The sequence below is a fragment of the Bufo gargarizans genome, chromosome 1, assembly GCF_014858855.1.
Source record: "Bufo gargarizans isolate SCDJY-AF-19 chromosome 1, ASM1485885v1, whole genome shotgun sequence".
Lineage (NCBI taxonomy): Eukaryota > Metazoa > Chordata > Amphibia > Anura > Bufonidae > Bufo > Bufo gargarizans.
In genome coordinates, this window is record NC_058080.1 from 185030868 (window position 1) to 185044906 (window position 14039).

The 14039-nt window shown below is 43.3% G+C and overlaps 1 protein-coding gene across 1 annotated transcript in view; it reads right to left on the minus strand.

Moving 5' to 3' along the window:
• Positions 1–239: 239 nt before the first annotated feature.
• TMEM184C (transmembrane protein 184C) overlaps positions 240–14039 on the minus strand; it is a 42291-nt gene continuing 28491 nt past the window's right edge. The window contains exons 9-10 of the mRNA XM_044300409.1: positions 2538–2709; positions 240–1019 (exon numbers count right to left, since the gene is read on the minus strand). Of these exons, the coding sequence (XP_044156344.1) occupies positions 712–1019; positions 2538–2709 (480 nt within the window). The 3' untranslated portion in view covers positions 240–711. The remainder of the gene's footprint in view (positions 1020–2537; positions 2710–14039) is intronic.

Sequence of the window (14039 nt, forward strand, 5' to 3'; positions counted from 1 at the left end):
CCTTTAACTCAGATATGCACAGTAAAATATAGAACATAAGAGGAACTGTAACAGAACTTATATAACTACAGCAAAATATTATTAACAGTATACGGGGTATAATGCAGAGTATTTGGTACAAGTGTCAAAAAGTTACGCATGAGGTGGTTAAGTTGAAAAACACCTTTACCGGTTTAAGGCCTCTTGCACACGAACATTTTTTTCTTTTTCCTTTTATGTTCCGTTTTTTGCATTCCGTATATGGAACCATTCATTTCAATGGATCCTCAAAAAAAACTCTGTATGCCTTCCGTTTCCATATTTCAGTTCTGTTCAAAGAGAGAACATGTCCTATTATTGTCCGCATAACGAACAAGGATTGTACCGCTCTATCAGGGAACAGTTGTTCCATTCCGCAAAAAATGGAATGCACACGGACGTCATCAGTATTTTTTGCAGATCCGTTATTCGATACTGAAAAAGCCATACAGTCGTGTGCAAGAGACCTAAGGTAGAGTCCAAAACATCTGTTCAAGATATTATGTATTCACATCACGGTCCATTAGCCAGTTTAAAAACACAGATTGATCTTTAAAATACATTTACCCATTAGTGCCCAAACTAGACGTTATCTAGATCTTAATTTGTTACAGCAGCAGATGTCCGCTTGGGCACATTTTCCCCAGATGAAGGCTTCAAGTCATGAGAACATTTGGCACAATTCCCTATGATTTAGGAGAGTGAGCGTTTGCTGCTCTCATGTGACACCTCCACTTCATCGGGCTCCACCACTGGCACATGGACATCTTCCTCAGGAGATTCTGTGCTGTAGAGTTCTTCTGGAATTGTGGCAGATGTGGGTGTAGTTTGAGGGGTTATTGTCTGACCAAACCCTTGGTAGTGTCCAGAAGGAGAAGGTGGCACAGATGATGCTGCAGATACTGGATCCTGAGTTGAGGACGACAGCAGGCTGGTGTGCTCATTCTGCTCCAGGTCATCAGGAAAAAACATCTTTCTGGGTCTACCCAAGACTGTTCTTCCTGTAAACAAGGGAAAGCAAACACGGTTTTCACCATATTAGCACTAAACTGAGCAGTACTCACTGGTTAACATACTTTGTTAAGCTATGGTGGTCCCAAAAACAAGCCAGCAGTAACACAAATAGCCAAAATCAATGCCTTATTACCCATAAAAAATGTTTCTAAAAATTAGACGCCTATACATGAACAGAAATAACCACAGGGCCAGAGAAATACAGTATCAAATGGATGCTCCTGCAGGAATTTCTGTAAAGGGCCAGAACAAAAAAATAAATAAAAATAAGCATTATTCGCCTGGCTGGTCTCCCCTTGCTGCTGTTCCGGTACTGCTCTCTAGTTCCTGGTATTGGCTTGACCAGCAGGAAGTGGCTGGAAATGCCCACTCAGCCAATCACTAAGCAGTCAGTTCCTGCTATTTCCGGTGAGTCAAGTCAGGACCAGAAACTACAGAGTAGCAAGGACAGGACCAGCATTGGGTGAGTAATGTTTACTTTTTTTAAAAATTTTAATCCATTGTGACCCCCTTTTTTTATTTTTATTTGAAAACCTGTTTAAGGGTACTTTCACTTAGCGTTGTTAGAATCCGGATCCGGCAAGCCGTGTACAAACGAATAGCTTTTTTCCTCGGATCCGTTAGATCTGGTGATAGATACCAGATCTATCTCATCCGGAATAATGGATCCGGTATTTACATTTTCTTCAAAGATCAAAAGCCCGGCGCATGCGCAGATCAGAAAACCGGATCATTAATACATCGCTATAGAAATTAATGCCGGATTCGGCAAGTGCGGTATTGTTCCGGGATTTTGTCCGGTCAAATACCGTACAAGGGACAGAATGGAAGACATCCTGATGCATACTGAACGGATTGCTTTCCATTCAGAATGCATTAGGACAAAACTGATGAGCTTTTTCTGGTATTGAGACCCTTTACCGGATTTCAATACCAGAAAAGAATAATGCTAGTGTGAAAGACAATCACAAACATTCAGCAATATTTTTTTTATCAATCATATAATTTCCACCTACTCAGTCAAATATGATAAATCATTGGTCAAGTAACATATCCATAAAGAAAAGGGTAACAATATACAGTTTATGAGACATATGTACTGTAATGTGCATATCAGTAGTCAAAAGATATTAATTGCTTGCTGGTCTCATGACCCCATTTCTTTACGTAACAGCCTCCTTACCGTGTTTTGTATTTACATTGTATGCATGGATGCATGGAATAGCCTTCCTGCAGAAGTGGTAGCGGCAAATACAGTGAAGGAGTTTAAGCATGCATGGGATAGGCATAAGGCTATCCTTCATATAAGATAGGGCCAGGGACTATTCATAGGATTCAGATATATTGGGCAGACTAGATGGGCCAAATGGTTCTTATCTGCCGACACATTCTATGTTTCTACATTATTTTTTTAAAATATCAAAAAGATGGAAGGAAGGATCGGGATCATGCAGAGCACATAGGATAGCCAAATCCAAATTGCTACATATGCCATCATTACTTACCAACATTGCGTACTTGCTCTGATATATCTGCTCGGATATCCGATACATCCCACATAGCAAGAAAGGAATCAAAACACGAGCCTTCCTCAGCTTCTTGCACATACGGCTTGTAGGAAAAGCTGAAGTGGTGAGCGATGGCTGCCAGGAACATTTCAACACAAATCACAAAATCCTGATTTAAGGGGAAAATATTTTGGAAACAAGATGTTAGATCTGCCAAACATCAATGAGACTCCACGGTCCTGAAATATCACTGCTATACTGGACTTATTTGATGGATACAGCTAGTTTTGTTCATTTCTTTATTTTTAAGGCCATTTGTATTGTGGGATTTTTTTTTCTTTAACCACTTCCAGACCGGGCCATTTACCCCCTTCCTGACCAGCCCTAATTTTGCAAATCTGACATGTCACTTTATGTGGTAATAACTTTGGAACGCTTTTACTTATCCAAGCCATTCTGAGATTGTTTTCTTGCGACACATTGTACTTCATGATAGTCATAAATTTGAGCAAATATATTTCACCTTTTTTTATGAAAAAAATCCCAACTTTACCAAACATTTAGAACAATTTGAAATTTTCTAAATTTACATTTCTTTGCTTTTAAAACAGAAAGTGATACCTCATAAAATATGTATTACTTAACATTCCCCATATGTCTACTTTATGTTGTCATCATTTTGTAAATGTGATTTTATTTTTTTAGGACGTTAGAAGGCTTAGAATTTTGGAAGAAATTCTTAAAATTTTTATGAAAATTTCCAAAACCCACTTTTTAAGGACCAGTTCAGTTCTGAAGTCACTTTGTGGGGCTTACATACCGTATTTTTCGCCCCATAAGACGCACTTTTTCTTCCCCCAAAATGGGGGAGAAATGCCCCTGCGTCTTATGGGGCGAATGCTTGCAGATCTGTGGATGGCACAGTTATGGGCTGGGGGGGGGGGGGTGTCTGTGGATGGCACTGTTATGGGCTGGGGGGGTCTGTGGATGGCACTGTTATGGGCTGGGGGGGTCTGTGGATGGCACATATATAACAGTGCCACCCACAGATCCCCCCCAGCCCATAACAGTGCCATCCACAGACCCCCCAGCCCATAACAGTGCCATCCACAGACCCCCCCAGCCCATAACAGTGCCATCCACAGACCCCCCCCCAGCCCATTAAAGTGCCATCCACAGACCCCCTCCCCCCCCAGCCCATAACTGGGCCATCCACAGACCCCCCCAGCCCATAACTGTGACATCCACAGACCCCCCCCCCAGCCCATAACTGTGCCATCCACAGATCGCCCCCATAACAGTGTCAGTCAGCCACAGATCCCCCCCATAACAGTGTCCGTCATCCACAGATCCCCCCCATAACAGTGTCCGTCATCCACAGATCCCCCCCATAACAGTGTCCGTCATCCACAGATCCCCCCCATAACAGTGTCCGTCATCCACAGATCCCCCCCATAACAGTGTCCGGCATCCACAGATCCCCCATAACAGTGTTCGTCATCCACAGATCCCCCACATAACAGTGTTCGTCATCCACAGATCCCCCACATAACAGTGTTAGTCATCCACAGATCCCCCACATAACAGTGTCAGTCATCCACAGATCCCCAGTAATAGTGCCATCCAGAGACCACCATTCGTTCCAAACCCACCAAACACACAGCACACCTTTTGGTTAAAAATATTTTTTTTCTTATTTTCCTCCCCAAAAACCTAGGTGCGTCTTATGGGCCGGTGCGTCTTATAGGGCGAAAAATACGGTAATAGAACCGACCCATAAATGACCCCATTTTAAAAATGACAACCCTCAAACTATTCAAAACTGTTTTTAGAAATATTGTTAACCCTTTAGGTATTCCACATGAATTAAAGCAAAATAGAGGTGAAATTTCAAAATGTCAATTTAGATTTTCCATTTTAATAATTTTTTTCCTGGAACACATCAAGGGTTAACAATAAAACAAACCTCAATATTTATTACCTTGATTCTGCAGTTTGCAGAAACACTCCATATGTGGTCGTATACTGCTGTTTGGGCACACAACAGGGCACAGAAGGCAAGGAGCGCCATATGGTTTTTGGAGGGCAGATTTTGCTGGAATGGTTTTTGGGCACCATGTTGCATTTGAATAGGCCCTGAGGCAACACCACAGTGAAAACCCCCAAAAAGTGACCACATTTTGTAAACTACACCACCCAAGGAATTTTTAAGGGGTGTAGCGAGCACTTCACTCAACAGCTGTTTCATAGAATTTTTAATACTTGGGTGTGAAAATAAAAAAATTTTTTTTTTTTTTTTTTTACAAGAAAATAATGCTTTAGGCCCAAACGTTATTTTTTTACAAAAGAATATCCCCCACAATTTGCTACCCACTTTCTCCTGAATACAGTAAGACAGTGGTCGTAAACTGTTATTTGGGGATACACCAGGGCACAGAAGGGAAGGAGCAGCATCTGGATTTTCTAACATGGAATTTTCTGTCATGGTTTTTAAGAGCAATAACTTCTTTTTATTTTTTGTTGAATGGGCTGCGTGAGGGCCTATTTTGTGCGAGACAAGCTATAGTTTTTATTGGCACCATTTTGGGGTAAATTTGGCTTTCTGGTTGCTTTTTATCTCATTTTTGGGAGGTGAAGTCACAAAAAAAGCTGTATGGTGTCATTATTCAATTTTACACCGTTCACTTGATGGGGTAGATCATGTGATATTTTTATAGATCCAGTCATTACGGATGCAACGATACCAACCATGACAAATTTTTTTTTACACAATAAAAACATTTTTAGAAAAAAAAAAAAAAATAATGTTTTTTGGTTGCCATTTACTTAGAGCCATATTTCTTTAATTTTTTTGGCTATGGTCTTGTGTGAGGGCTTGTTTTTTGCGGGACAATGTGGCGCTTTTATTGCTACCATTTGAGGGTACATACAACCTTTTTGATTGATTGATATTATGTTTTTTGTGAGGCGAGGCGACAAAAAATAATAATATATATTTTCTGGAATAATTTAATTTTTTTACACCGTTCACTTGATGGGGTAGATCATGTGATATTTTTGTAGAGCCAATTGTTATGGATACAGCGATACCAAATAGGTCTTTTTTTTTTTACATTTTACACAATAAAAGCCTTTTTAGAAAATAATTTACATTTTTGCGTTGCAATTTTAATAGAGCCATTTTTTTTTTTTTCTGGCTATGGTATTGCGTGGGGGCTCATTTTATTGATTTCTCCTGTAACTGGGGCTGACATAGTAGTCCCAGTTACAGGGAAAATACACCCCCCCAAAGAGGCTGTACAGCATAATACTATGCTGTACAGCCTCAGTGCAGGGCTGATCGTGGTCTATGGAAGACCTGGCAGCTCCTGCACTTCCCTGGTCCAGGTGGCCACATGACCACTGGGCCGGGACAGGAAGCAGCAGATTGAGAGCTCGTTGAGAGCTGTGTATACAGCGATCTAGAAGGCAGGGACACTCCGCTCAGCAACTGCACGATTAGCGTGCAGCTACCATCTCTGAATGGACGTTGCAGAAAATCCATTCAGAGATAAACCGACCACCCAAGGACGTCTATAGTCAATGGGCGGTCGGGAAGTGGTTAAGGGCCCCGGATCAGACCAAATATCATAAACGAACATTCATGTGAGTGCTTGTTCCTGATAATCGACTCATGTAATGCTGCCACCAATCACCCAACAAACCTTCATTTATTGGGGGATCGCATCTTTCATGCAGCACAAAAAAAATCCTCATTTGATTAGCGGCAAATCGCCTAATGTAAACATTTTATTTATTTTTTATCCATTTCACTGAGCTGGTCGAACGTGCTCAGTTGAAGTCTTCAACTGCCACCAACCAAATGTATTGTTAAAAGCAGTGGTAGTTACATGAAGAGAGCTGCGGCAGAAAGGAAATGCCCTCTGTGCTGGCAGGCTGAATATAAGGCTGAAGATAATCTAGCAGAGCCATTGGAGCTGTGAATATGGAGATTTGCAGTACAGGACTGGTTAGAATGGTATTGTTATGTACTATATGATGTCCGGTTTTCATATTTTTTTTTTTTTACATCAATCATGGCATAACCCCTTTATATCACGTTTATGTTAAAGGGGTTGGCCACTCTGCATGTATTTTCTACTACTGTGTGGGAGGCAGGAAAAAAGTAGTTTTCCTAATATATGTCTTTAAGTAGATCTGCCTGTTTTTTCTACAATCTGATAACACGCCCCCTAACATGGCTGCACGCGACATGGAGGAGCTTCGTCCATGCCTGCAGAGTAAATGTGCATGCGCTGCTTTTCCTCATCCTTGCAGCGCATGCCCAGTCTGCCACTGGCACCCCAGCCTCACATAACCCTAACCCCCCCATCCGGCACTTCTACTGTGTTCAGGGTCAGTGCCTGGAGCTGACATTACCGGTAGGGATGTCCCGATACAGATACCAGTATCGGTATCGGGACAGATACTGGACATTTGCCGAGTACTTGTACTTGTGCAAATGTCCCTGATACCACTGCCGATACCTGCTGGCCGCTTGCGGCGGCGCTCTCAGCAGTTCGGCGTGGGATAAGGAATTCTGTGACTCGCATTCCCGGCACCTGACCTCTGAGAGGATGCTGTGTGGCACCTGAGGGGTTAATTGCGCGGATCACAGCGTCCTCTCAGAGGTCGGGTGGTGCTGGTACCGTTCTTCAGTCTCTGCATTGGTGGCAGTGCGCCCTCCCTCCCCAATATTAATCATTGGTGGCAGTGGCCGCAGTGGCCACAGGGTCCCCCCCCCCCAATATTGGTGGCAGTGGCCACAGGGTCCCCCCCCCCCCCATCATTGGTGGCAGTGGTCAGTTCCGATCGGAGTCCCAGCAGTGTAATGCTGGGGCTCCGATCAGTTACCATGGCAGCCAGGACGCTACTGAAGTCCTGGCTGCCATTATATGTTAGTGAGCAGCATTATACTCACGTGTGCCGTGGCCGCCGGGCGCTCCTTCTCATAGGTCTGTGCGGCGCATTGCTAATGCTATAAGCATTAGCAATGCGCCGCACAGACAGAAGAAGGAGCGCCCGGCGGCTACGGCGCGCGCGAGTATAATGCTGCTCACTGACATACCATGGCATGGGGGGGGGGGGGGGGGGGGGGAGTTACCATGAGAGGCATGGGGCTCTTATCTGAGGTCAGAGTGGGGGTCATTCACATTGGGGTCTGAGCTGAGGTCTGATTGTGGGTTTCATCTGAGTTGTCATGAAAAAAAATAATAATAATAATATCTTATTGTCCCCCTCTAAAACCTAGGTGTGTCCTGTAAGGCGAATAATACGGTAAATAGGAGATGGATATTAGATAGATAAATAGGAGATGGATATTAGATAGATAGATCGATAAATAGGAGATGGATATTAGATAGATAGATAGATAGATAGATAAATAGGAGATGGATATTAGATAGATAGATAGGAGATGGATAGATAAATAGGAGATGGATATTAGATAGATAAATAGGAGATGGATATTAGATAGATAGATAGATAGATGGATACATAGGAGATGGATACATAGGAGATGGATAGGTATACGGACAAAAAATGACATCTCTTATTGTCAGCAGATGGAACATTCAGGGCCTGAACGCTTCAGCCTTCGGATGTAAGACACACGATCCAGACTTTACCCAAAGACTAAAAAACATTGACATACAGATTCTCCTAGAAACGTGGACTAAAACAGAGACTAAATCCATGGTGCCCACCGGATACAGGGAGATCTCTGTCCCTGCTCTAAAAAACAAAAATGTCAAGCGGGGCCGGAACTCAGGAGGAATATTAGTCTGGTATAAAGAGGAGCTCCGTGAGCAGATCAGACTAGTAAAGAGAGGAGACCGCCACATCTGGGTAAGGATAGCCCGCTCCATCCTCACCTCTCCGGCTGACGTCTACCTCTGTGCAGCATACATAGCTCCACCAGAGTCTCCATACTTCAATCCCGACAGCTTTGAGATCCTACAGAGGGAAGCCGTCCATTTTCAGGCGCTGGGCAATGTTATGATCTTTGGAGACCTCAATGCAAGAACAGGGAGGGAGAGAGACTACCTGACAACTGACGGAAATGTCTACATATTTGGAGCAGACACTGACTGTGACAGCTCAGTACAGACCAAGAGGAACAGCTATGACAGCACAGTAAACCGAAGTGGCAGAACATTGCTGAACTTATGTCGAAGCCTCGGACTACATATTCTCAATGGCCGCACCAAGGGAGACTCTCTTGGTAGATATACCCTAAACTCCCATGTAGGCAACAGTGTGGTAGACTATGCCATCACAGATATGGACCCCAAAAATGTTAGTAGCTTCATAGTTACCCCACAGACACACCTGTCAGACCACAACCAACTGCTCCTATACATAAAATCCACAAGTAAACTACCGGCACAAACATCTGCTGAGATGCTCCATAACTTCCATAGGAAAGTGTATGAACTGAATCCAGAAGGAGTAAATCTCGCGGTAAGGGACTTTAATAATATACTTTGCACCATGGCGGAAATGTCTGACCTCAAAACATGCAACAGAAGGCCAAAAAAGCAACAACCCAACAGCTGGTTTGACCGGGAGTGTAAAGATATAAGGAAGGCGCCTAAGAATGGCCTCAAATAGGAAACACCAAGATCCGAACAACCCCAGTCTGAGGGAAGCCTACAACAACATACAAAGGCAATACAAAAATACCCTCAGAAAGAAAAAGCAAGGCAACATCTCAACCAAGCTCCTCCAACTCCAAGAAGATCTCCATGACAACTGCTTCTGGGAACTATGGAAGCAGATGGACAAAACCAGCAAGAACACCAACCTCCACATCCAAAACGGCAACATCTGGCTCCAGTACTTCAAGGACCTGTAATAAGCCATTTCGAGGGAGGATCAAAGCCCAGAACAAAAAGAAATCACGAAAAAGCTGAAGGATATGGAGGAAAAAAAAATCTAAAGATTTCCAAAACCCTCTAGACACACCGATCACGCTGCAGGAGAAAACAGAGAGGATCTCAATGATAAAGAGTAAAAAAGCCAGCGGCCCAGATGGGATTCTTCCAGAAATGATCAAATACAACCCGCCAGGTATCCAGACCGCATTAGTTAAACTCTACAATGTTGTGCTGAGTGCCGGCTACTTCCCCCAGAGCTAGAACCAGGGCATCATCACCCCCATACACAAGGGTGGAGACAGGTATGACCCAGCCAACTATAGAGGAATATGTGTCAGCAGCAACCTGGGAAAACTCCTCACCAGTATCCTGAATAAGAGGATCCTCAGCTTCCTCACCCAGCACAATATCCTCAGCAGAAGCCAAGCAGGCTTCATACCAAACCACCGCACCACGGACCACATCTACACCCTGCAGAGCCTCATCAAGAGCCATGTCCACAATACAAAGCATGGAAAGATATATGCCTGCTTTGTGGACTTTAAGAAGGCCTTTGACTCAGTGTGGGATCCGGGCCTATTCCTGAAACTTCTTGAAAGCGGAATAGGAGGAAAAACATATGATGTCATCAGAAGCTCCTACACTGAGAACAGATGCAGCGTGAAGGTAAATGGGAGAAGAACGGCTTATTTCCAGCAGAGCCGAGGAGTCAGACAGGGCTGCAGCCTCAGTCCAACCCTGTTTAACATCTACATCAATGAGCTGGCGGCGGCTCTGGAGTCCTCCACAGCAACTGGTCTCACCCTCCATGACACTGAGGTGAAATTTCTCCTTTATGCAGATGATCTTCTGCTACTATCGCCAACTGAGAAAGGTCTCCATGATAACCTGAAAATCCTGGAGAAGTTCAGTAACACGTGGGCACTGCCCATCAATCCAAAGAAAACCAACATCATGGTGTTCCAGAAAAGAAATCGAAAAGCAGCCGGGCATCCTCCCTTCCTGCTAAACAACTGTCCAATTTCAGAAACAGACAGCTACACCTACCTGGGCCTAGAAATCAGCCAATCAGGGAGTTTTAAGAAAGCCATGGAAATACTGAAAGACAAGGCGAGCAAAACCTTCTATGCCATCAGAAGGCGTCTGTATCACCTTAAAGCACCAGTGACCATCTGGCTTAAAATCCTTGACACCATCATCGCCCCAATCCTCCTGTATGGCAGCGAAGTCTGGGGCCCAGACATATACCCAGACTGGGTAAAGTGGGACTCTGGGCCAACAGAACTATTCCAACTAGAACTCTGCAAACACTTTCTCCAGGTCCACAGGGGCACCTCAAACAGCGCCTGTCGAGCAGAACTGGGCAGATTCCCACTCTACTTTGCTGTACAGAAGAGGGCGCTATCATTCAGATCCCATCTTCATAGCAGCAGTCCCAGCTCCTACCATCACAAAGCCTTGCTACACCAAGAAGCCCCAGAAAAACAAAGCACCCTGCAACAAGTCACCCAAACCCAGCCTGCCCAAGCCACCAACCAATATAGCCTGACAAAGGGTGAAATCCAGAGGACGATACACAAGTACAAAGAGGAGTATATTAGCATCTGGATAAATGACATAAGAACATCCCAGAAGCTGACAGTATACCAGAGCCTGCAGAGGGAGTACAAACTGGCCCCATATCTGGAGAAACTCCCCAATCCAAAAGACCGACAGGATCCTGAGCCGGTACAGACTGAGCGCCCACAGCCTGCTCATTGAATCCGGGTGTTATCGACAGAGGTACATGCCCAGGGAGAGCAGACTGTGCCAGCAGTGCGACCAGGAGACCGTGGAGGATGAGGCTCATTTCCTGCTGCGGTGCCCCAAATACTCAGCAGTGAGGGAGACTCACTTCAGGAGACTGTCTGATCTCTGCCCAGACTTCACCTCCATGGAGGAGGAAGAGAGACTCTCCATACTGCTGGGGGAAGAGGAGAACACAACGGCCATAGCAGCACAATATATTACTGCCTGCATAGACTGAGAGGAGCCCGATATACCATGGACTCCTATACCCCCACCCTGGACGTATCCCCACCCTCAACCCTACCCAATTATTTCCCACTTGCTTTGGCAATGCTAAAATGTATTTAGTCCTGCCAATAAAGCTGATTTGATTTGATAGGAGATAGATCGATATATATGACGTAGATAGGAGATAGATAGATCGATATATATGACATAGATAGGAGAGAGATAGATAGATATGAGAGAGATAGATAGATATGAGAGAGATATTAAATAGATTATATATAGATAAATAGAAAGACAGACAGATGAAACATTATATGTATATACAGACGTGGACAAAATTGTTGGTACCCTTTGGTCAATGAAAGAAAAAGTCACAATGGTCACAGAAATAACTTTAATCTGACAAAAGTAATAATAAATTAAAATTCTATAAATGTTAACCAATGAAAGTCAGACATTGTTTTTCAACCATGCTTCAACAGAATTATGTAAAAAAATAAACTCATGAAACAGGCATGGACAAAAATGATGGTACCCCTAACTTAATATTTTGTTGCGCAACCTTTTGAGGCAATCACTGCAATCAAACGCTTCCTGTAACTGTCAATGAGACATCTGCACCTCTCAGCAGGTATTTTGGCCCACTCCTCATGAGCAAACTGCTCCAGTTGTGTCCGGTTTGAAGGGTGCCTTTTCCAGACTGCATGTTTCAGCTCCTTCCAAAGATGCTCAATAGGATTGAGGTCAGGGCTCATAGAAGGCCACTTTAGAATAGTCCAATTTTTTCCTCTTAGCCATTCTTGGGTGTTTTTAGCGGTGTGTTTTGGGTCATTGTCCTGTTGCAAGACCCATGACCTGCGACTGAGACCAAGCTTTCTGACACTGGCTAGTACATTTCTCTCTAGAATTCCTTGATAGTCTTGAGATTTCATTGTACCCTGCACAGATTCAAGACACCCTGTGCCAGACGCAGCAAAGCAGCCCCAGAACATAACAGAGCCTCCTCCATGTTTCACAGTAGGGACAGTGTTCTTTTCTTGATATGCTTCATTTTTTCGTCTGTGAACATACAGCTGATGTGCCTTGGCAAAAACTTCGATTTTTGTCTCATCTGTCCACAGGACATTCTCCCAGAAGCTTTGTGGCTTGTCAACATGTAGTTTGGCATATTCCAGTCTTGCTTTTTTATGATTCGTTTTCAACAATGGTGTCCTCCTTGGTCGTCTCCCATGTAGTCCACTTTGGCTCAAACAACGACGGATGGTGCGATCTGACACTGATGTTCCTTGAGCATGAAGTTCACCTTGAATCTCTTTAGAAGTCTTTCTAGGCTCTTTTGTTACCATTCGGATTATCCGTCTCTTAGATTTGTCATCAATTTTCCTCCTGCGGCCACGTCCAGGGAGGTTGGCTACAGTCCCATGGATCTTAAACTTATGAATAATATGTGCAACTGTACTCACAGGAACATCTAGTTGCTTGGAGATGGTCTTATAGCCTTTACCTTTAACATGCTTGTCTATAATTTTCTTTCTGATCTCTTGAGACAGCTCTTTCCTTTGCTTCCTCTGGTCCATGTCGAGTGTGGTACACACCATATCACCAAACAACACAGTGATTACCTGGAGCCATATATATAGGCCCAATGGCTGATTACAAGGTTGTAGACACCTGTGATGCTAATTAGTGGACACACCTTGAATTAACATGTCCCTTTGGTCACATTATGTTCTGTGTTTTCTAGGGGTACCATCATTTTTGTCCATGCCTGTTTCATGAGTTTATTTTTTTACATAATTCTGTTGAAGCATGGTTGAAAAACAATGTCTGACTTTCATTGGTTAACATTTATAGAATTTTAATTTATTATTACTTTTGTCAGATTAAAGTTATTTCTGTGACCATTGTGACTTTTTCTTTCATTGACCAAAGGGTACCAACAATTTTGTCCACGTCTGTATATATATATATATATATATATATATATATATATATATATATATATATATATATATATATAAATTATATGAGAAATAGGAGATATATAGATATATAAGAGATAGATGATTGATAGGCAGATAGATATTTCATAGATAGACTTACATGTTTGTACTTTACTGATCACTTTATTTTCTGTAAACGGTAATCTTTATTCATTGCTGGTAATGGGAGATTCTCATCATTAGGGAGCATTCACACGACCGTGTTTTTCTTCCGCGTCCGTTCCGCAATTTTTGCGGGCAATGCACGGACCCATTCATTTCTATGTGTCCGCAAAAATTGCGGAATGCCTTTCATCGTCATCCGTGTGCTGTCCATTCCGTGTGTCCGTTCCTTTTATTTTAGAACATGTCCTATACTTGGCCGCAAATTGCGGTCCGTGGCCCCATAGAAAGTCATTGGGTCCGTAAAAAACAGATAGCACACGGAAATGCATCTGTATGTCATCCGTTTTTTGCAGACCCCTGGACTGAAAACATTCTAGGAAACCCCATTTCAGTTTTTTGCGGACAGTGAAAAACAGATGACACACGGAAGCACCACATCCGTATTATATGGACTTACG